The sequence below is a fragment of the Strigops habroptila genome, chromosome 2 (genome assembly GCF_004027225.2).
Source record: "Strigops habroptila isolate Jane chromosome 2, bStrHab1.2.pri, whole genome shotgun sequence".
Classification (NCBI taxonomy): Eukaryota; Metazoa; Chordata; class Aves; order Psittaciformes; family Psittacidae; genus Strigops; species Strigops habroptila.
The window spans coordinates 39,304,874-39,330,344 of record NC_044278.2 but is presented as its reverse complement, the minus strand read 5'-3'; the positions used below and the strand labels follow the sequence as shown (position 1 = coordinate 39,330,344).

General features: G+C 35.1%; 1 protein-coding gene across 16 annotated transcripts in view; it reads right to left on the bottom strand.

Moving 5' to 3' along the window:
* The window catches only part of DMD (dystrophin), a 1,118,883-nt gene that overhangs the window by 171,796 nt on the left and 921,616 nt on the right, over nucleotides 1–25,471 (bottom strand). For all 16 annotated transcript variants that reach the window (XM_030475728.1, XM_030475726.1, XM_030475707.1 and 13 more), the window contains 2 exons: nucleotides 20,974–21,094; nucleotides 20,037–20,305 (listed from right to left, as the gene is read on the bottom strand). In XM_030475728.1, coding sequence (XP_030331588.1) covers nucleotides 20,037–20,305; nucleotides 20,974–21,094 — 390 coding nt within the window. The remainder of the gene's footprint in view (nucleotides 1–20,036; nucleotides 20,306–20,973; nucleotides 21,095–25,471) is intronic.

Below are 25,471 nucleotides of genomic sequence, written 5' to 3'. Positions count from 1 at the left end.
GTGATGCAAAAAAGGTCAGAAAAATCCCATCCGGGATCTCAGTGAACCTTAAGAGTAAATAGGATGAAGACATTCATAGATGTTAGAATGCCACGAACTGCTCTTCAGGTAAACATAATTGAAAAATTGTTCCTCAAATGTCTTTCAAAACCAGACTTGACTTCTCCTAATTACATTAAATTACCGCAGAACATCAAGAGTTAGACTGATTTAAGTGGGACTCATGTACAGTGAATGATTCTAACAATAAAGCTATAAAACACAGAATCAAAAGTGATGTGTGCTTTGTAAGGAAAAGTGTAGAAAATTATGCAAGTGACCCAATCTGAAAGAAGAAGCATACATCAAGTTCGTGACATAACACTTCTCCATTTCACCAGTTTTATACCACTGGAACACAACTGATTTGCAGTGTAGTGTAGAGCAAGGTCTGCAGTACAAATAAAAGAGCTCACAATCTTAGTTATACATGTGTTTACCCTGATAATTTCTGTTAGTAATTGAGTTCAGAGAAAAAACAACATGCATTAAAAATAGACATTTTTTCTAGTAAGGTAAAGGCCTCAAAGGCTGAATATATATATATATATACACACCATTGTGTGAATGCTTCACTCACCAATAGTTGTTTTACTGGGTTTTTTCTGTGATCTGTTAGCTTCAGTAGCCAAGATCCTTGGCCATGGCTCTGTAGCTTATATTTGAATGGTCAACTCGGTTCCTCCAGTGTTGCTTGGTTTCCAAGATGAGAGAACACCTCTCAGCTAGTATTATCAATGCCCATCTTGTACATAAATATAAATATACGTGTGTATATATTTATCTATAATAATATATAATAAAAATATCTAATGCAAATCAAAAATTATATATGTATATATAAAAAATAAAAACCACTGCAGATTAATGGATGCAAATATCAGTTCCCACACTACAATGCACTTACTTTAACGAAGTTCCTGTGGTAAACCATGTTAATTTTCTATTAATTTGTGTGTCAATAGGATCAAACTTTGATTGAAATCTTCATTGCTGAGGCAAAGCACACAGGTCTAAGCTTATAAACCACTTGTTTGTAAACATACACTTAAATATCTCTCTGATTTAAAACCAATTATTTGCATCTGCAATGTTGACTTGAAAGTAGTGGTCTCACTTGAAGACTGACATAAAGAATTAGGTAAATCACACAATCATACCTAAATTAAGATGAAGTAGAAGATCCTTCATAATTAGTCTAAAGCTAGGTTTTTTGTTTACAGTGAGTGAAATTTGATGCAAGTTTTTTTTTTCAAGTGTTCAAACAAGTTTAATAAATAGTAATAATTTCTATATCTTCTACAGTACTTGTCATCTGTAGAAGCAGAATTCCTACTGGATTGTGATTTTCACGAGTATGACTCAAGTGCTTTACAGAAATATTTATATTTTTAATATGCAGTTTGTATAGTATAAGGCTGATTCATTTTTTTTCTAGTTTTTTTTCCTTTTCCATAAAAAATACTATACGTCAATTTTATATCAGAAAAATTTATAGAACTAAGTTGTTGGTAATTTAAAAACAAATATACATGGTGAGTAACGTAGCACTACCACAAGGAGATCTATTTGAACCAATTAAATTGCTCAGGATGTAAATGACTTCTCAGTGTGAATAGCAATAGGAGAAACAGTTCCAAATTATCTTCATTATAACTGTCCTTACGCAAGAGAGAATTTCAATGGTATGTGATACTGTAGGTGGTAGATTAGATTTTAAATGACCTGTACAGTCCTGTTAGAAAATACTTCGGAATGCCTTGGAAAATTAGCAAGAACTCTAGACCACACATACCACAGACACCTTAACCTGCCAAATGTTAAGTCTAGAACATACAGTGGCCATAATCAGTCAGATGAAAAGCTCATCTCACTCAGTCCCTTGTCTGATGGTAGCCAACACAACTTCTTAGGGAAGCTTCAAGCTTCCCTGTTGCTTGCTGTACTCTTCCAGCTCAGCAATTTGGGTATCAGAGATTCTGGAGCCAGAAGATGTGTTTCTATGTAAATCAGATTTTAATGGATTTGTGTTCTATTAAATTATCTACTTGATTTTTTTTTTTTAAACTAACATAGGCTTTTATAATCCAGCATACCCTGTGGTAAACTCAACATGCAGGATGAAGAGCCACCTCTTTTTTAGGTTTTTTTTTTTTAACATATCACTTGAGACCTTCCCTAATTCTTACCTCATGAGAGACAGTGATAAACCATTCCTGATCGGCTTTCTTTATGCTGTTGCAGCTTCTACAAACCCTCCATCATATTTTTTCCTTCTTCCATAAAAAGGAAGAGGAAAGATACAAAGACCAAGATATATTTGATTAAATGTGGATATAAGGTATTTACATCTAAGAAAGTTTTTACATGGTCCCTTTATATTCACTAGCTGATCAAAACCAGGAGCTGAACATAACATAAGGTTTTACTATAGGATAACATGAATCACATTCTGAATTGCAACAACCGAAATAACCAGATTTTCATTGACTATACTGGAAGCCTAGGCAACTAGCTCACATGCAGACAGCTACCTGGCAGATACGAAATTACACAAGACAAACTGCACTCCTACTCCATTTATTCTCTCCTTGTATACCTTTTATCTAATTTGCTATAATCTTTTTTAGACTGGGGATCCAAAACACTGCCTACAGTATACGTGATACAGGTACAACAGGGACTTACATCATGGCATCATGATATTTTCTGCTTTTTCAGAAAGCCCTAGCATTTCATTTGGCTTTCTGAACAGTCCTGAAAATTGATGTGATGTTTTCAGAGGATCATTTCATGAGTGCTAAAGGAGTGTTTAAAATGGCTAAGGAGACCTCATTACTATGCACATAAGGTTGGGATGGCTTCTTCCATAGGGTTTGCTTGAGACTTACCAGCACTCAATTTCATCTGCCATCACTTTACTGTCAGTCAAGGCTGTGAGGTTTTTATAAAGCTGTTTGCAATCTGTCTTCATCTTAGAGCACTTTGAATAGGTTTGTATCATCAAGAAGTGCATTATTAATTTTCCATTCCAGCTTTTTTATGTACATGCTGGACAGAGTAGACCTTCTGGAGCACAGTTATCTCCCTTGTTGGGAAAACTGACCTCTGGCTTTCATTTTCTATCTTTTACAGGAAATAACCAGATAATTGCTTATTTAACCACATGAAGACCTTCACTGTTACCCCACAGGAACTTGGCTTCTTTGCTGGAAGACCTTCTTGTAATCCTTGTGGAATGCCAAATAGCCTATACCCTGTTATCAATATGCTCATGTTTCGTTCAAGGCATACTAGGAGATGTAAGGCACACCCACTTTTACAAAAGCTATGTTGTTTTCTCTTCTACAGTATATTCTTCCCCAGATTTTCTGGTCTGCAGGTGCACGAGCCTGACACTATTGAAAAACTATCACCACATTTTCCCCCTTACATTCCTTATAAAAAAAACATTTTTAAACAAGAAAATAATGTTAATAATTACAGCTATTTTATTCTTCCATTAGAACCCTTGACCGAATATTCATCTGGTTCTGGTGATTTGGTGCTCTTAATCATGACAATTTATTTTCTGTCATGCTCTTAATCATGACAATTTATTTTTGCTTCAAATAGTTTTCTTTACTCTTTTCTTTGGCCATCCCACCTTTCTAGGTCTTCTAAGACTCCACTTTGACAGTATAGATTTGTTTTTGTTTCCAGGGTAGTATCTCCATGCTGTTTTCACATGCTTTGTGAATCTTTTGGTTCATCTTCAGCAGGCTTCCTCATTTGTGTGTAGCTTCCTTTCTGAAAATTGAACATTGCTGTGGTGGATTTTTTGGGTTATTTTTTGTCCCTGCAGAGATGCTGACCTTTAGTTCATAATGATCGCTATTATGATAACAATGTTTTGAACTTACACTGTTCAGTACCAATCCAAATCTCTTCCTTACTGATTATCCTCTGGGTGTTTCCTAGAATTGTATATTTTCTATTTAGGGCTGGAACTTCAAGTCCAAAAGCATTTTAGGCTAGTTACTGTAATTGCAGATTGGTTTCTTACACATTTTGGAATATACAAGTTAAGCCCTCTCCCCCTCCTTTCCTCAGCTCCCCTCCCCCCCAATTATTTGCAGGTCCTTTTCTGCATATTTTCCAATAAATTTGCTTGTGCTTTGGCTCTCTTGTTCCAAGGTAGTAAAAGCCACTACACAGCTTTCACCTCTCCCCAGAATATTGACTCTATTAATGAAAATTTGATGATTTAAATATGATTAGGGTTTTTTAAAATGTCCTTCCTTCCACATTTCTCATGCCATACTGGCAGGTTTTTTTTCATTTCTTCCTTTTATTTAGTGATCCCTAACACATAGAAGAGCACTGACTTCTTCTTTGGAAGGCTTCCCAATGTTCAGAAGAGAGATAAAATAAAAAAAAGTCTATGTCTTTAAATATAAAGATTCACCAAAGGGAAATGGCTTTTAACAATGCCATGAAAAGGCTGTGGGGTTTTTTAGGATACATAAATCATTTCCATGAAATCTGAAAGGAAATTCACAATTTGAGTGGAAGAGTAACTAAATACTAAATAAGATTATTTCAATAACGAAAGATATATATTTTGCTAGGTTCAGGGAGTTTCCATCATAAAATTCATAACTGGAACTTCAGGAAGGAATATTGACTCTACAATGCACATTTTCCATTTCTTAACCCCTCCCTCTCTCTCAAACACATATGCAACAGCTCGTTAACAAGTCAAAAATAGAATTCAGGAATCCCACCAAAATTAAATTAAGTGCCTGTAACTTTTGGCCCACTGGAGTTAATAGAATACTGTAACTAAATCCCACTATGTCACTTGGAAAATACACCCTGAAGAGAAAGTGTATTCTCAGAACAGAAGTTGTTCCTTATGCAGAGGGAAAAAATAAAATACAGGCTGACTTTTATTTATTGTTTTATGGGTCATAAAATTGCTTTTAACTCTTACTGTATTTATTCCTACTGTTCCCAACACCTACTATATATGTTTAGATATAGTCCAGAACAACCTCAGTGCTTTGTCAGAACAAACAACAGTCATGCAGCTGTACTGAAAGTAAACCATTGCTTAGCATTCACCACACTGATGAAAGGAAAATAACAGCATGCACATACAAAGTCATACATTCTTATATACACCTCAGTAGTACTGAGACTGAGTTGTCTCAGTGCTACTGTCTAATATAACACTACAGTCTAATATAATTTGTTTAGCAAATTATATTAAAAAACAGATACTATCTAATAATTACTTATTTCCAACTGTTACATAATTGTTCAATCCCAAAGTTAAAGCCAGTAACCGACCTTTTCAATTATGATTTAAAATACAGACACTATTCCAATTGGCTCTGCTTATCTGAAATATTTTTGCAGTGAAAAATAGCTTGGGAGCAAGTTAAGTTCATTTCACCCATGCACCAAATATGTTAAATGTTCAACACTAGTTTCTGGGAATGAGTCTCTATCTTTCTGGTTATGGATGAAGCAGGTACAAATGCCTAAGATGTTAAAGGCAATCTGGTATAATTTCTACTTTTTCTTCTCAGACTGTATAGACTGGCAATTATAGCTTTGATTTGAACACTATATAGGTTTGCTTTGAGGACAACATGGGAAGTCAAAATTGGTCCCAAAGCTAGTTTCTCCCATAGATAGCAAATGCAAGACTTCAGTAGATAGTACAATTTTCACTAAAGTTTGTTTTTTATAAGTCTAAACCCGAGGAATTTAAAACATTTCTTACCCTTTTTTAAAGGGAGGAAAAAAAATCCCAAATAAAAATAGCAGTAATTTGAAAATCATGACAAGCCATCTCTCGTTTTCCAGCAACGGTATTTACTATTTGGGCAGTCCACATCTAGGCTTTATATAGGCCTAAGCATTGTAGCAGCTATATTTAGAAATTAAATATTTTGCACTTCCTAATGAACTTGAAAGAGTATGCAAGCTTGGACATCAATGAAAACTAAAGGCTAGAAGATAGATTTCTTGCTGTTATTAGTGATTAAATGCATAAGAGTTTCTACATACTTTTTGTATGTCTACTCGCAAAAACCATTGCAAACACATGCCCTAAAGAAATGTTCTTATTTTCACAAAACTCCGAACTGTCCTGAAAAATATGCTGTAAAAAGAAAAGAAAAAAAGAAAAAAGAAAAAAGATTCTATCTAGAAAGGACTAATGAGTAATTAGCAAATTAGTTTGTCATCAATATCCTATTTTTGTGGATAGCTAATATTGCTTTATTGTATTACTGAATTTGTAGGCAGGTTATAGCCTACAAAAGATTTAATTATTACAGCGTGTCATTTCATTTGAACATACTAGTAACTTTATTTAACTCTAAAAGGAAATGACAAATCAAGTGGCAGATCCAGAACTCCTAAAAATAGAGTTAACATTGCTATTGCAGTGCCACAGAATCAAAGAATGGCTGAAGTTGGAAAGCATCACTTGAGATCACCTCATCCAGCCCCCTTGCTCAGAGGGGGGCTGGTGAGAAGCAGGTTGCACAGGACCATGTCCAGTCAGGGTTTGAATATCTCAATATATGAAGTATAGAGACTTCACCACCTCTCTGGGCAACCTGTTCCAGTGTTTGCCCATCCACAGGTGTCCTCTTGTATTTAGAAGGAATTTCACATTTTTCAATTTGTGCCCATTACCTCTTGTTAAATAAATGGGCAGTACCGAGAAGAGTCCCGTTTCCTCTTCTTCATTCCCTCCCACCAGGTTATTTATACACATTGATAAGATCCCAAGCTGCCTTTTCTCAAGGCTGAGCAGTCACAGTTCTCTGTCTCTCCTCATAGAAAAGATGCTTCAGTCCTATAATCGTATTTGTGTCCCTGCACTGAACTTGTGAAGTCCGTATCTCTCTTGTAACAGGGAACTCAGTACTGGGCCCAGCATTCCAGATGTGGCCTCAGCAGCGCTGAGCAGAAAGGAAGGATCACTTCCCTGAACTTGCTGGCAATGCTCTGCCTAATGCAGCCTAGGGTGCTGTTTGCCTTCTCTGCCATGAGGGTGTATTTCTGGCTTATGGTTAGCTTTTTGTCTCCCAGGACTCCAAGGCCCTTCGCTGCAAAGCTGCTTTCTGGATGATTGGCACCCAGAGTGTACTGTTGCCTGGTGTTTTTAGTCCCAGAGGTGAGAACCCTTTCAGTGTAATTCTCCATGCTGCTGAGGTTGTTCTGAACGGCAGCACAACCATCTGTGTACTGGTTGTTCCTCCCACTGTTGTATCATCTGTGAACTTACTCAGGGTGTGCTGTGTCCCAGGGTCCAGCTCATTAATGCAGATGTTAAATTATATTGACCCAGATCAACCATTGTGATACACCACTAGTGACTTGCCTCCAATGGGACTTTCTTGTCCTTCACTTGCCTGGAGATGGTTTCAAGGGTTACCTGTTCCATCAGCTTCCCAGGGGTTGAGGTGAGGCTGACTAACCTGTAGTTCCCTGGATCCTCCTTCCTGCCCTTCCTGAAGATGAGTGAGACTTGCTCTCTTTCAGGATTCAGGAATCTCTCCCAGTTGCCATGACCTTTTGAAGACAACTGAGAGTAGCTTCGCAATAACATCTGCCAACTCATTCAGCTCTCATGGCTATACCCCATCAGGACTTACGTATGTCCAGAATTATGAGCATGAAAAATCCACCCCCTTATATATTCCACCATGGGTGTTTCTGACACTTAACATGAAGCAGATTTCAAAAAAAGGCCAAGTGTGCCTACAAAGAAAGTCTGCTTCCCTGGTCTATGAGTGGCGCTTGTACAGGGTGGTGGCCTCATGCCAGTTTGGCGTTTTATTGAAGAATTCCTTTGTATAGAAAAGTATCCTGCTAGCGCAGGTCTATGTTAAACCTTAGTTCTCCTAACCAGTGAAAGAGACAGAAAAAGACATCCAGCACCATGGTGAAAACATGTCATGGCTTAGGGAGAAGAGCTGTCCTGTGCCAGATGAACTTATGTTGTGGAGGATTTTTATACCAGAAGCAGCTGCAGCTAAATCAGAGCAGGATCCATTTGCACAGTAAGGTGAGTGGCTGTCTTACACCTGGTCTGCAGCTGGTTCTCTACCTCGGCTCCCTTAATGTCCAAGTGGACAAGTATTTATGGGCCAAAGTGTATTTTCAGGTTTTATATTTAAAACCATGTAAGGTGGAACAAACTAGCATATTCTACCCAGTACAGTTTAACAGCAGCAGTCTTTTCCATTCAAAATGAGTCCATTTCTCCTCTGATGAGTTTAGAGTATTTTAATTCAAATTTCATTGAAACCTGGGACTGTCAGCTGCTAGCTCAATACGCTACACTTAGCTTCCTTTCAAACTCATACTGTATTTATTTGATTCTAGTGCTCCTGGGGACAGGCGGTGTTGAAACAAAATGGATTTCAGCTGATTTGATTTTCCATCCTATATATTTTTATAAACTCAGAAATGACCAAACAAGAATGCACTTGAGTAGAATATAGATCCTCTTCTAGGATAAAAATGGTTCGAATAGAAGATATCAGGGAAGAAAGAATATCAAATGCCCTCTAAGCTCTATCCCATTCTGAATTCTGTAATTCTGAATATGATAAATTATTGCATTTTTCAAAAGCTATTTCCTGCGTTTTGGAAAACTAACTCTGTATTACCTTTAAAATAAGGATATAAAAATTTGAATAGAACAAATGAAGAAGCCAGGCATTAATTTTCTTCTTTTCTGAACTTTCAAGGGAAAAAGCTATGATTTGTAGCAATGTTATATCTAGGGAAAAAATATTTAATTATTAGGATGTCTTATTTAATAAACAGAAGCACCCTAATAAATAAATGCATATATCCTGAAGCACACATCAATTTGCTACTATGAATTCTTGATATTATTTTTTTAAACTCAACATGTGATCTGCACTTTTATGATCTCTGAACAGATACAACCTTGGCATTTATTCTGAAATTGCGCTCTCCTCCATGGAGGGAAAAAAGTAAATGAGCAAATTTAGCTCATAATTCACTCTCTTAGAACAACTATAACCATGACATGGCAGAGCCCATCGCTGCTAAAGTGATCATAAACAGTTCTGTACCAATTTTTCCAAATAATCAAAGTCAGTTACTCATTTACTTTGCAACCAAGAAGCCAACCTGGCAATCAAGAGATGAAGTGCCTAGGAAGTGTAAATAATTTGAAGTATTTCAAAGTGTAATCTGAAAGTCTAATACACACTACATAAAGGACAAAGAAAATAGAAAGGAATTTTTACAAAGGAAATTTTTCCTAGAGGATGGTTTCATTCAACATTATTACAGCTAAAAAGTCCCTTGAAAAGATATACGTGCTTAGGTTGTGCATCCTCAGCCAAACCTGTTTTTAAACCATTAATAACACATCGTTAATTTCTATTAGTTAACTTGTGAACAATATATATAGATATATAGAAACATAAAACATTGAATAACCAGTGTACGTGTACCTTACCAAAAGGTAAGTATACAGGTGAACAGGTACACTTTCAGGTAACAGAGACTCACAGAAATTATTCTTGTCCTCAGCAAATAGTTACTACAATGTAAATCTCTATTGTGTTGTAAACCAACATGATATTTTAAAGGCAAATGTAGCATTTCACTGACAAAAAAGGAAAGCAGTTTTAACCAGAAAGATTACAACAGCTGTATCATGATATTAGAAAACAACTCCAGCTTCCAGCATCAGCAGGCAGACTCTGTAGCTCAGGAGGAAAAATACAGATTCTTTGCATGGCCATACATAAGCTTAGCTTAGTCACTACTAAGACACAGATTGTACTCTGACACTCAACCAACATTAAAACAATTCAGACGTTTCAGAAAAAAGAAGTTTCAGAAACTCCTGCTGTCTTTTCTAACAAAAAGCATATGCAGATCTTTATTTTACTTGTAAAATAAATCTTTATTTTCTGGTCTCCCAACATGAAGGATCAAGTTTACTTACAATATGCCAACATGTCTTTAAATTCACCATGCAAATATTTAATGTTTAACCTCATAGAGTTGATAATTAATACCTGTAGCAAGGGGAACAAAGTTTTTCATAGAGTTTAAGGTCAAAAGGAGTTATTACAGTCCATCCAGTCTCTAACCTCCAGAAGACTGCAGGTCAGATGGACTGTTCAAGTGTTTTGCCGAAAGCTGTGTTTTCCAATTCTTGAATTAATATTGTAATTCCCATCTTCACTTTTTCACTACTACTGTATGATGTGTGGGGAGTGGGCATGTGTGAAACTCCAAGTCAAAATCTTGAGGTGGAAATCCCTAGACCTTTTAGGTCTAATAAGACCATCCTTCAACAATGCTGGACAAGGGAATTTAGTTCTAACAGTAGATTTTAGAACATAAGTGAGAATAATTTACTTTTTAAGCTTGTTTAGGAGGAAAGAATACTCAAATTGCTGAAAAGGAGACAGTTAGTTAAATAAAAATTAGAAAGTGAAAGAGGTTTAGGGTTTTTATGGCTATACCAGGCACAGGCTGGGAGACTGCATGAGGAGCAGTGCCCTCCTTCACAGGCATTCAGGCTGAAACCCTTCTGGGTGGCAGACTGCCCTGCTATGTTCTGAGGGAGAGCAAGCTCTGCGAAATGAGTAGCTGTGGCTCCTGCTGAAACCGATGATAATTGTCATTCTTAATCTTCTCGATAATCAAACCCAACTGAAATAAAACAATTTGCAGGCAAAAGCTAAAAAGAATAAAAACAATTTGAGTGGCATTGCTACCTGGACAAATTAGTTTCACTGATTCAATTGCCCTATTTGTAAACTGGGGATAATACTCCACCTATTGCAGTTTCAGAAAGAAGCTGAGAAGATTAACTCATACTATTTGGAACATGGGGAGCACTATAAAAGTGCTAAGTAGCAATTACAAGGTTTTATTAAGGGTTAACTTGGACAAAAAAAAATGAACTAAAACTCTATTAGGCTTTAAATATATAAGGATTAAAATGAGAAAAGTACAGCACCATGGATTGCTGATATATATCCCAGGCAATCTAACATTCATTTTACTCCCTAAATAATTACTGCGTACCAGCATATGAGCTTGATAAATTGATTTTATTTTGCTCATTGATTTGCCCATGTCATAGTAACATTATCATTACAGAATCTGCACACTTGATAGTTACAACAACGAAAAACATCTCCAGGACTAGGAGAGTCAATGTTTTAAGAAAAGATTTCATTAGAAACGTAATAGTGGCAGATTTCTCTGCATGGAAAAAAATTGCCTCCTCACACAACGCAGACAACATTAAAATTCATTTCTGGCACTCCTCCCTTTACCCTCCTCTTGTGTCTAATTGAACATACATGTGTCTGGTTTTATATTCACTCCTGGTATGTCCTTTCCCTTTACATAAAAATGTTTCAACAGCAGACTATATATAGCAGATCATATTTCTCTTATAAATACTCCCTGGGTATACTTTTTCTCCCTTTAGCCACCCACCTCCCTGAGCCACAGTCATTCAGGAAAGCCTGAATAAAATGGTCCCGTAGTAAAAAGAAAAGAGTTACTCACATTGTATTTTATTTTTTTCCCCTCGGATAAATATTTACATTTCCAGGTTATTAGAGAATGAAGAACAAAATCACAGCAATTCAAGAGCATCTTTGATTTATTGTCATTTGTCCGGGTATGCTAATACTTGATCATCAGACTAATATCTATAGGTACTGTGTTTATATGGCAAATTTAAAACAAAAAGCCATGTTAAATGCTAGAGTCCCTGCAATAACCATGCCTCTTAGGTACTTAAACATTAAAGCTCAAGTCACATTCTTATTTCTGGTAAACTGAAAAAGAGCAATCCTTAAAATATTTCTGGTCTGACCTCAGTTCTGAACTTCAGAGGCACAAAACGACAGACAAGTCGTTATACATGTATTAATCAGTCTCCTCAGCAGGCTATCAGAAACCAAGATCAGAGATTACCAATACTTAAAAAGTCAAATTCTGTCTGCAGATGTGCATTTGAGCTCCCACTGAAAGCAGCAGGGTGAGTTCATACAAGTGAAAATTTGGCTCTAAATGAAATCTGTTGATCTAATAATAGCATGTTCTACCAAAATGTGTTCAAGGTATAAAAAATTTCCACTTTTTACTTGTCACCTTTTTTTCTTCTTTAGAATTCAGGCATTTTTCTGCACTTACTGTCAAGGAAAAGTTAACAGTATTATTTAGCTCAAAGGTCCTTATTCGAAGATGAAATAGTTAATCTGTACATTAATAATTGCGTTAATACAAGTAACACAAATCTGGTGCAAATTGGGTGAGATCTGGTGCAGCTTTTTCCCAAGTGCTTGTTTTTTTGCAATATGGTGTGCAAGAGGCTGCTTCTCACACCAGTTGTTTCCCCAAAAAAGTTAATTAAATAATGCTCATTTTTTGTTTGTTCTTTGTTAGCAGAGCAACATTAATGTTTCTGTATCTATATCTCAGTTATGCTACTGTTTTCCAATATGTAGCATAGTAAAGGGCAGTCTTAATTTTAAAAGACTAATCTAAGATTTCACCCCTCTGCCTGCTTGTCATTTTCTTATTATTCCTATGTAAAAAAGATTTTGTACTCTCCCTTAAAATAGGAAGCTTGACATAGGCAAAACCCCTGTGTAATCTAGACTCCATAAAACATTAATATAATGAAAGTAGTATCTAAATATGAGATCAGAAATATATAGCTTATTGCAAAAGCAGTTAGCAGAAGGAATGATGGTTTGCTTAAAATGGGCTTAGATATGGGCTACTGACATAGTTATTGCCATAACAAACTCTCCAACTTTATGTGACTGATTACATAGCAACAAAATCAGCCTGGAGAAGAGAAGGCTGCGTGGTGACCTCATAGCAGCCTTCCAGTATCTGAAGGGGGCCTACAAGGATGCTGGGGAGGGACTCTTCCTTAGGGACTGTAGTGGTAGGACAAGGCGTAATGGGTTCAAACTTAAACAGGGGAAGTTTAGACTAGATATAAGGAAGAAGTTCTTTACAGTGAGGGTGGTGAAGCACTGGGATGGGTTGCCCAGGGAGGTTGTGGATGCTCCATCCCTGGCGGTGTTCAAGGCCAGGTTGGACAGAGCCTTGGACCACGTGGTTTAGGGCAAGGTGTCCCTGCCCATGGCAGGGGGGTTGGAACTAGATGATCTTAAGGTCCTTTCCAACCCTTACGATTCTATGATTCTATGATTCTATGAAAATAACACAGATGAGACTTTCAGATTAAATTTGTATCAGTTGCAAATACGTGACTATTGATCACATATTAAATAACCACTTGTGAGTGTATTTCTTTTCGTATGAGAAAGTAAATTGATTCATAAGCTGTTAAAATGAGATTAAGAGACCACAGGACACAACTGAGTAACTTTCATCTCCTGCAAGCTAAGAAGCATAGCAGAACTATCTTCAGCTGGTGTAACTACATGATGAAGCACTCCATGGTTTTTAACTCAATTTCGTATTTAAAGCAAACCTTAGAAAAGTAAACTTGCCCCCAGCAGTGACAACGAAAAAACCGCACTAAATTCTCTGTTGTATAAACAAGGTAAAGGTAAAAACAATATACCAGGTATAAAAAAAAGCTAAAAAAAAATTAAAAAATGTATAAAAGAATTAAAAAAAACCCAAAAAACAAAAAACAATATACCAGGGTATACAACCTGTCTTTGAAGTTTTACAACCTGAAAGTTGACCCATTAATGAATTTAGCAGACTTCAACTATTGCTTTCATCATAACAAGGTACACAAAATTTTAAATTCACAAAAATATTATATATAACAAGGACATCTGTAGGATGTCAAAGTGTTCCAGAGGATTTAAGTAAGATTTTGGTGTATTTTAAAATAAAGTTTATTATGTTCTGATATACTTTACTGATGGTTTAGTTTATATTAGCAATAAAACAGTCACATAGAGGTAATCTTTAATTTTCTCAGGGATGATTTTTTGGGTTTTGGAAAGCTGGTAAATGAGTTAGGAGGAAATGGGTATTACATGTGAATTGGTTTTTAAAAATCACAGTCTAGCACAGAACATATTAAAAGACTTATTAAAGGAAATAGGACAATTCAGATTGATTATAGGCTTTAGTGGTGATAGCTGACTTCAAATTAAATGGAAAAAATGTATATGCATTTCAAAGTAGTCTAAAAAGACATCATAATTATTGCATGACTCTATCACAGAATGACATATGTATGAAATGGTAAACTTGAGAAGCATTTGCAACAGTAATTACTTCAGTTGTAGTCTGAAGAAAACTTTAATACTTCCATCTCCCACACTGCAGGCAGTTTCCTATTCAGCTGTCAACCAATGGATGCTGTCATCTTTTAACTACACAAATAATTTAAAAATACTTAATCAAATCTTTGTTCACACTCTAAAATTCTGTATATGGAATGCTTTAGTATTTTTTGGTGGGTTTAGATCTAAAATAGTAGGGAGTATAGCTACAGTGGACGGTAATCCTTGTAAATTGTCAAAATACATCCTAGTCTGAGTACTGAAACTGCTGAAACAATACTTTAGGGCCACTTCTGTAGCTTACCTGCTGCAAACTCTGCTAAATAGAAATTTTCTCCTCAAATTTCTGTAAGCAGCAGACAAACCAATGAGTGTTGCACATGAAAAAAAAAAAGTGATTACACATGGTAGAAATTTGAGGTAAAAAAAGGGGTTCGGCTTCGAATAATGTAGAAGATAATGTAGGATTTTGTAGTGGAACAAAACCAAGTTTGTTCAGAATACCAGGTAGGATCATTTACTTCCAAATAGCAGTAATTTGCTGTTGATATTAATTCTGACCACCATTGTCTCTTTATTTTTATTTTTAAGAAACAAGTTGTTTGTCAGTAAAGAAGGAGAGTCTTTGTAACATAATTTTATTTTACAGACTGGACTGCATGAACTCTGACAGCTTAACTTAATGCATAGCTTAATTTTATGTTCTCAAAAAATTAACAGGAGCATATGCATCATATTACAATCTGACCCCAACTTGCTTCAACATGGATCTAGTAATGCTATTGATATCTAATTGGTTGGAAGTTCTGGTTATTCAATTCATTGATCTTCCAGGTAATTATTTCTTGCATGGTTTCTATGGATCTATTTAAAACTGACCTCTTCACGTCCAGTGTATATCTCTGTTGCTAGGAGGAGATGAATGCGGAGTATTGTCTTGGGTTTAGGTACCATTCATTAATTTTCCTGTATGTGACCTTACAAAAATCATTCTTTCTTCAGGAAAGAGAAAATTATCAGTTTGCTAAGCATTTCAAATAATTTTGGAAGATTTTTTTTTTTTCTATGAATGAGAACACAAATTAGAAATTCAACAACTCACTTTACTCTCAGAATCTCCATTGTAGGCAGCTGTCAGCACAGTTCCTTCATAATAACACTGTAAGAGTCTACTTTTCTGAAATACCTCTTTTCAGCACAGCAGTAGCTGAACAGTACCAAAATGAAGTACAGAAGAATATATAAGGCTTTTTTTTTTTTTTTTTTTTAAATGAACTGCCTATGCTAATTCATTCTCCAGTAATAGAGGTTGCTGATCTAGTATTAAAGTGTTCATAATAATGTGGTATTTTAACCTTTCCAAATCTATTTCTTTTTCTATAGCCACATATGAACACAACTGAAATTTAGCTAATTATCTTAAGGGGTTGTCTTACTTTTTGTCTCATTTAAAGAAGAGATGACTAGGGACAAAAGAACTGAGTGCACACAGAAAGCCGTTTTGGAGTAGATGATGAGCGGACCAGTTAATTTCCGATCTACGCATAATTACAAACTGTGTTCAGTTTACAAATTAGATAGAAGTTTCAGGTTGACACTTTCCAGTGAACATTTGTCAGTGACATACAATTGGCTACAACTGTCAATAATGCGGAAGAAAGTCTGGAATAAATAGCATATAATTCAGGCTGACATCTCAGAGAAAAAGGTTTAGTCATGCAATACTTGTGAATTTCTCAGTGTCTTTTTTTTCACAGTTTTATAGAAAATAATTAGCAGAAATTGTATTAAAATTGTAAATAGGCTGTGAAAATAATTTAAAAGGATGCTTACAGCCTTTATGAATACACTTGTTACATTAAATACATTAAAACCCATAATCTATATAGCAAAGTTTATATTCTTCACGCTGCTTTATTCATAACTATAAAAGTGATCTGCAAGAGCAACAACCAGTTCTTAAAAGCAAGATTAAGACTTTCATGACAACTGCTCACAGGAAAATACAAGACTTATGTCACTAAATTCTGCTCTCCTTCTTAGAGTTAACAATCATCACATTGAGTCAAGGTGCCCTCTATGTGACAATGAGGAAGAACAAATCATTCTATAACAGAATTGAAAATAGGCTTTTGTTTGGCAGGTGTTCTTGAGATAAGGGCTTCTATTTTGAACTAGGAAAACCATAGACATTATTGCCTGTTCTTTTTTTTTTTTTTTTTTTTATGGTGGTTAAAAAAATATCAGAAAGGAGTTATATCCTCCATGGAGTCTAGAGGCTCTGCTGTTCATTTACAGTGCTGTGTATGATAGAAAACTGAAGTAGTCATATGTCACTAGTGATATGGTAGAATATGACGCATAAGATAGTGCTTTGCATTGTGCTTTGTATTGTGCTTTGCATAGCGCTCTCCTGTTGGAGTTGCTGAACATTTTTAAAACAAATTTACCTTTTAATTGAAACATTTGCAAAGGAAAAGTATTTAACCTTTAAGTGAATCAATTACTAAGAACAATAAGAAAACAGTAGCAACCATGTGTTAAACCAGCTTATACAGGCCAAATAACAGATCAAAGGCATCTAAAATCTGCAGAGCTGAGTGATTCTCCCAGTCTTTAGCATTACAAGGTAAGTTCTAAAATTGCACATGAGGAACTACACAACAGCTTTTAACTCATTATCCATTCTCATATGCATACAGCACTTTGGGAGATTGATTCAGTTTTGGAGCTAAGGACTGGTCCTGTAGACTGGCAAAGGTGAGTAGGATGTAAGAGGAATAGTCCAGTGCTGAGCAGGTTGGAGCTTTCTTCCCCCTCCCTCCACTTGTCCCTTTACCAATCTTCTTTGTCCCTTCAGTCTTCCCGTCATTGGACCTCCACTTTAAACTAAGATTGATGTTCTTCATTTCCGTAGCGTACGCAAAGTAGACACTGCTGCTCACCTGGCTAATGCTTTGAGTCAATTCTACGTACTCTTTTTCATAAATGTTCCCATGTTAGCTTTCTTAACCTTATTAAACCTTTCAGGCAAAAGACTAGTAATTCTTTTAGTATTAATTTCCTTTCAAAGCAACAATTTTGTATGTAAGTAACTATGAATATAATACTGTTATTGAAAGTTTATTTTATGTAGTTGTTAAAGTCTTATGAAGAAAATAAATGTGGACTACATTTTGTAGAAAGGCCTAGATTTGCCTTCATTTCTTGTACAAAAGTAGCCAAAATATAATCTTTCTCTTCCATCTTTGATAGCATGGGAAATGAAACACAAAATGCTTTCTAATTGTTTAGGTTTCATCTAAACAAAAGAAGGAAAGGCAGAGAAAAACTGACTAAATTTGATCATTATTACTGATATAGTAATAATTGTTACAGCTAAACTTATCAAGACAGAGAGTAAATCAGAAATGAACTATCCAAGAAATAAGTTCAACATAAAAACGGGCTTAAAACATGTCTTATTGGTCATGTCGCAGATACTATATTTACATTAAACCCTGTTTTTTACATTCTGAAAAATTAAAGCCAGAAATTAAGGCTAGAGTTGTAAGTATACTTAAAGTATTTGCACACTTTAGCTAGATATGGATGAAGATCAAAGTTTCTATAGTCTAGCCAGTTCACATGCAGCAAATGCAAACTCGAAAACATTTGAGGATTTACATGCTCTGTTTTAGGGTTACATAAATTATTGGTCTTAATTTGCAATTTTCTAAAATAGATTTCACTCTAAGAAAAAATATGAATGTCATAAATATGAATAACTGAGGTAAAACCTACAAATCCCAAACCCATAGTTTTATATAGGCCTTCATATTGCAGACACAACTGTAGCTTTCTTGGTAGTTATTAATTTCACAAACACGCTTACATTGGCTGGTTAGTACAGGCATTTGCCTTCAGTATCTATGTTGGAATTATATTTTGTTAGAGAAGTACATACCTTCTAGACAGCTCATTTTAGGACAATTATTGTACTACCGACACAGTTAATATTTTTCAGCTTTTGGCCTATTGTGTTCTTATGTTACCTAAGCTAATTATGATCACTTAGAAAGTGATGAAAGCACAATATTGCCATACGCATGAATCTAACAGATTATAATTGCCATATATGAAATGAAAAGTTATAGCTTATAAGGATATGAATATATTCTGCACAGTTATTTCATTCACCATTTAGCTGATAATTTTATGGTGTGGTTTTATGATAGACTATATTCATAAGTATTTTAAGTAATTATGGTACAAATTAGATAAAAATTGGGGGGTAGGTGGTAGCATCTAATTTTAAACTTGAAACAGAAGTCTTGGTTTCTGTCTGGTCCTAATATTAAGGCTTCAGAGGGAATAAACAGACATCTACTAATTGATAGCACCTTCTGGATTTTGCCATGGCTGTTATTAGTATTTCATTATGTCCCCTAGGATGGATTTTTTTTTTTTTTTTAATATATAAATTTAAATGTAACAGGATTCAGCACTATAATTATGGAGTCAACAGCTATTGTCACAGCTTTACAATTAAGCGACTTGCTTTGTTTTCCATACCAGGGACTCAGTGTTTCTGCTCAGAATATCTTCTTCAGAATTACAAAAACCCCCATGGCTATGATAGAAGGTATGTTCTGAGAATTTATAAATTTATGAATTTAAATGGAGATAAACAAATTTTGCAGCTGTTCATCAGCTACCAAGTACTTCATTTTTCTTGTATAATATTTGTACAGGACACTCATTAAACTTTCTGTGTGATTAAAACTTGTGAACTTTTTTTTTTTTTAATAAACTACATTTGATTTTTAAAGGCATTTTTTCTTGCCATTATTTTATCTTGCCATATCATTTTATTTCCTCTTTCTCAGATCCTAATGTTCTACTAGAGAAAATAACAGTCAGCTCAGGTCTCTTTCAAAATGACTGATGATTCCCATTTATGTGAATGGAACAGAGGCACTTTGTTCTTATCAAAATGGCAACTGCCTCTACTGTGCTCTAGCTGAAGGAATCCTGTAGTATTTATAAAGTCTGGCCATGGCAGTCACGATGAAGTAGGACAAGTCCCCATGAGTTGCTCAATAAGCAACAATTTTAAGAAACAACCCTTGAAAGCAAATAAGCATTAAGTTATAGAAAATAACGACAGTTTTCCCAGGATTTTTTTTTAAACTATCTTACGTTAAGAGGCCTAGTTATCAAATAAGACAGCAAATACCACCACTGCGACAAAAGAACAAAACCACAGATTTTAAATTATCTAAATTCTACTCTACAAGCTTAGACACAATTATCTATTCATCATACTCGGAAATTATAATAAATATAAAAAGCAGAATTAATTTTCTATACTTTTATCACGTACTCTTCTATCTGTTCTCTTTTGCTTTGTTTACTGCTAACTGCATCTCCTGAGCTAACAGTGAGCATGCTGAGGATATTTACACATTCCTGTAGTGCTTTTTACCTATGTAAACATTATACATTCTCAATGGTAATTCGATTCCATTTTAGTTGCAGAAATTATAAAATGCTTTTTATGTACTTTTAAAAATAAATATAAATCACTATGATACAAAGCTATCAATTTCTCATTTTCAAAGATAATTCCTGATTTGGGGATTCATACAATGAACAAATCAATTACTTCATACTCAGAAATACTGATATACTGACACATACCTTGACTTTTTCTAAGTGATCCTGCAGAGAGTCAATTAGCAGATCCCCCACCGGCTGCCAGGATCCCTTGAACACTTCAGCCTGGCGTAGTTTTAGGTCCAGTTCATCCATTGCCTCTTGAAGGCCCTGCAGTCTTTCAAGAGCATCATCTATCTTCTTTTGCCAATCAGCAGACTGTAGATTCAGCTTATCCCACTCAGTTCTGACCTCATCTGCTTGCCTTTGGAGAAGTTTTGTGACATTGTGGGCCCTTTCCTCAGGTGGCAGCTCTAAATGTAAAAGTTAACAGGCTTTTAAGACATATTCTGTCTTAGAAGAAAAATAATTGCCATCTGGGTAAGTTCAAAGGTCAATAAGAAACTGTTTGTAACCAAAGATGCCTGTGAAATTTATTTTGTTTATGCGTTCTCGTTTGAAAGTCTCTTAACAAATTTAAATCTTGACACCATACAGATCACCAAAATATGCATTTAAGTGTATAAAGGCATTTTTAAATATGCAAGGTGTAGCTAAAAGTTTATCATCAACTGTGTCCTGCAAAATAGTTCTGCGCATACATAAACATTAATCACTGTGAATCTTTTGTTGCAATTGAGTGGATTCGGGAGTTTCTGTAGTACTGAGACTACAAGTTGAATTTTAAGTTAAATTGCAGCTTTCAGACCTCAAATGGGCCTATAGTTATAGATAAGTCATGAAGGTTTAAAGCCAGTTTCAAAATCTGCTTATAAATATGCATGTCTATTTAGTGCCACAGTGTTCAGAAGGATTGCTAAGGGTTTCTTTCATCTATATTTTTAGCTTAGTCTCTGAATCCTGACATTCAGCTTGGAGCGTAAAAGGAATGCTTTCACAGTGGCTGGCATAATTTATTTAATCAATGCTGATCATCACTGATCTTTCCAGCAATGTGTCATTACCCTCTTTCTTCAATTACCTCTTGGTTCTGGGTAGAGCTTCTCTACTCCCTCCACAGGCTGCTCTGCTAAGAGGATTCGCACAGTCTCAAGCGCACTCCTGATAACAGGTTCTTTTGTTTTCAGCTCTCTCTTGAAAGTCTGAGAGATGAAACAGAAGTATGGTAAGTGGATATATAATGAAACATCAAGTGCTAGCCCCTTTTTTCATCAATTTTAGAACAAAATTTCCAACAACTTCCATGTATATTACAAGTAGCTACCAAAAAAATGTAAAAGAGATAATCAGCTTTTGCTTAACCTGAAATCACATTATATTCAAAGGAGCAAATCTTCTGCCAGTGTACTGCAAAGTACCCAAGGTTGCTGATCAAATTTTCACTGCGAGAGGGATCCCTTTTGTTGATTTGTCAGAGTCAACTCCAAAACTAAGCTGCATGGTGCAAGGCTTTGGCTGGCTACATAGTGGACCACACCAGCATAGCTAACAGTTCTTGAAAGCAAGATTTTCCACATTGTGAAGGTAAATGCAATATGTTTCATAGCTACCTACCACTTTGCTGCTGCTGCTGGCAACTGTTAAACCATATAAAAAAAAAAAAAAAGGACCAATGGATATTGACATGTTAACCTATAACAATCAGTAACAAAAAAACCCATTACAATATAATAAATTATAGCACTCTTTTCTAGTATTAGTGTAGATACATGTCCTCCAAAATTACATGAACTGAGATATTTGACATGCAGAATCAAGGCCAAGGTGAAAGTTCAGAAATACAATCTAGCCTAGATGGAGGCATGCATGAGTAAAAATTAAAGGGCAGAAAGTAGTTCTTATGAAATAGATAATTCCTAGTTACTTTAATCAGTATTTATTATCAATTCCCTTAACTTCAAGATTGCTTGGTGATATATTCTGCTCCTTTTCAGATCAACTGTATTTCTCCCTTTTACCTCTTCTTTTCCTGTTATGCTTTTTGGTACCTGTCTCCTTTCTTGCCTTTTCTTCCTCTTTTCGCACTTTTCTTCATCCAGTGACAGCTCCTTTTACTACCTCTCTTCTATTACCGGCTTTTAAAATGACTGTGAGTAAGATTCTCAAGGTTGGTATTGAAATATTTGGTATTGAAACCACATATCTCCATGGTTTTGGTTTTTGGGTTTGGTTTTTTGTTTGCTTGGGTTTTGTTTGTTTGTTGGGTTTGGTTTTGTTTTTTATTTGTTTTGGTTTGTTTTGGGTTGGGGTTTTTTCTTAAGGAGAATTTAAGATTCCATTAATCTGAATCCAAATGTTCACCACACAGAAATGCAGATGAAACCTGGTTGCATGCTGCACTGGGTCTTTTGCATGTTGTATCAAATTTATCTAATGGTCTTTAAACACTGTTTTATTTCAACATTTTCTTCTCTATTTATGAAACAATATTGAATGCATACTGTTTTCAAGTAGCACAGAGGTAAAATATGCAGATAATTACACTACAGTGTAACACAAAACACAACACTGCAAAAAGGAGAGACATATGCCATGAGCAAAAACCAGATATTTTACTCCAGGGATTAGAAAATTCTTTTTACAGCACAGGCATTACATAGGTTTCTGACATAATAAGTTCATTAATTAAATTAAATTAATTATTAAACAAAATTTGGGTTTCTATGCAAACTAATGAAAGATTATAAATTCAATATTAAAAGTTCATTACATTTTGAATTATATTTGAAATGCTTTGTACAGGAAATACCTAATGGAACTAATAATGAGAATCCTACCTGCAGTTTATGATATGGGCACTCACAGGTAAAAAATTCTTAATACACTTCAGGGAAGTAAACTTAAGGGAATGACTGTTATTCCACTATAAATATTTACATAATCTTTTTATTAAGAGGCCAAGAACTGACCATAACATTTGCGACTGTGAATTGGGAAAACCCTTTAGCCTTTTGCTTTCTTGCAGGAAGCAACAAAGTAAAAAATGCTCATTTTGTATCATCATGGACATCAATGGGGCTGGGATCCTTTCACAGAGTGTATCTCATATCATAAGGGAATCTACTGTTTGATTAAGATCTGTGATAACTATTTTAAACAATCATGTTGACCCTTAAGAACTAACACCGATTATCAGAAATAAAGAAGACTACTGTATTCTAACAAGTAAACTACCATTGGACATTGCTCTGCATAAAAACTGAGTGGGGTTACCCCAGGGTTTAAACTCTTAGACATTTTTAAGTTTAGATATTTTTATAATTCATACTTGACTCTTGCATTTAGTGCAATGGAAAGAGAAAATATAATAAGCTTTTTCATACCTCCAAATGAGGAAAATCTATTCCTTTAATTACCCTTGGTGCTCACCTCACATTACATCATTCTGTCCCACTACACTAGTGTGGCAGGTCTGCAGCTCAAGCAAGCCGCAGGTAGCATAACTTGAAGTGCTCCCCGTGGACTGGGTGCTTTGCTCTCATCTGATAGTGTTAAAAGTGACATCAATAGTCATATTTGTTTTTAAACATTATAATTTTATAACAGCTTAAAGAAATAATATGCTTCACTAATGTTGACGAAGACAAATTATTTCTCAGAAATGTTTATGTCCCAAACGGATCAAACAGGAGGCATATGCATAAAGTTCTGTTCTCTTTATACATACTAAGAGCAGGAAGGAGTCACAGATATTCCAAAGGAACACAGAACTACACCAATTTATAGGATATTTAAAAGCCAGAAATGCCTTTGAGCTATGTATTTGGGAATACATAGTACTGCTGTGTGGAGTGCTGCTGCTGTACTCAGGCCAACCCTATCTATTGTACATGTAGTAACAATGAGAAGAATGCAAATACCTTCTTTCAGCTTGCACTGTCTCTGCATAAAACCATACCAACCAAATACACATAGTGGCATTATGTTTCCAAAAGAGGTTTAAAAACAGGTTTAAAGCCACATTCCTCTCTTGTGCAGCAGAACAAGGATAACATAAACAGATAAGCATACAGCATCCCACAGCGTGTGTGAGCAGGAATCATTGTATTTATCTTCTCAAAATCATAGAGAAACACTAATGGAAACTTTCTGACTTTGTGTATTTTGTATTTAGTCACAAACAGAGAATCTCCTTCTCACTTATTAAAGGATAACAGTGAGCTACTCTGTTAAACGTTTTCTAGCTTTTCCATTCTGGAGCCGGTTGATGTGATTATAGTCTGTAAATCCCAAGTTTTAGAATAGTACACAGTCTGGTTTTAAGACCTATTTACAATTCTCAATGACTTCTCTAGTTTTGATCTGCAGACTTCTACTAGTTAAAATATGTTTCAGTATAAGAAATTTAAAAAGGAGGAAATGAAAAAAACATGAGGCTACAGCAGTAGCACAGAACAGCATTAAAAACAATGAATGCTCATTTCATACTATTCCATTCCAAAAAGGTTCTTACTGTATCAAGCCAGCTTTTCTGATTAAAGTTTTGTTGTGAAATATGCACACACTACCAATAAAAATCATAAGTACCAATAAATGACATTTACTCTTATTTTGGGAAAACTAACTAAATAAATAAATCTATCTAGAGCCCTGACAAATACATCTTTATATTAAGCAGAATATCACTGAAAGCAGAATTAGCCTAAATAAATGTCTAATTTACAGCTAATGATTTCAGGCTAATTTCATTGAATTCCTTAACTTCTTCCACACTTCATAGTGACTGTAGAGGAAATCGAATGTGCATAATGTATGACCTGACAAAAAAAAAAAGTAAACTACTTTATTTAAGCATCTCTGTTTGTCATCAACACCACAGCAGTAATGGCATTCTGTCCACCATTTTAATAATGCATATATTGATTAGCTTATCTCAGACCTCCACCACCTCCTCATGGGTGTCCCTAAATCTCTTTAGATGGAGAAACACAGATTGTTTAAATTGAAAGATGAAAATGCAATGAGAAGAGAGTTGCATTAGTAAGGCTTACATTAATCTCTGTTATTAGAAAAGCTGATATTTTTGCTTTTAATGAATTTTAAAGAGAAAGAGTGCAATTAAATTAACTGAAGATATTTCGCAACCAGAATGCTTTTTAAAAATCAGGTTTTACTTCAGTTTTACTTTCAATTGTGCCACCAGAAAAGGTTGAAGCAGGAATTGTACTGTTTAAGCACTCTTGCTATAGATGTGAAAGGGTTTCCAGGGAATTGTTCTATATTCATAAATGCTGTTTATGCTGTTAATACAATCATTACACAGAAGACATGGCGACTCTTCAAAGAATAAAAGTCAAAGCAGGCTATCTGTGTGATGCCTAAGTTACTTAACTGAGATTAACTGTTACACATACACAGTTATTAATAAGATTTCAATAAAATATTATTATGATGCTTAGTAAAGCAACAAAACCTGCAAGATAATTAAATAATATTTTGATGAACAGCAGCATTTTTTATCATTGACTAACACCCCCACACATACAAACACATTCTAAGACTTTGGCATAGACACAATT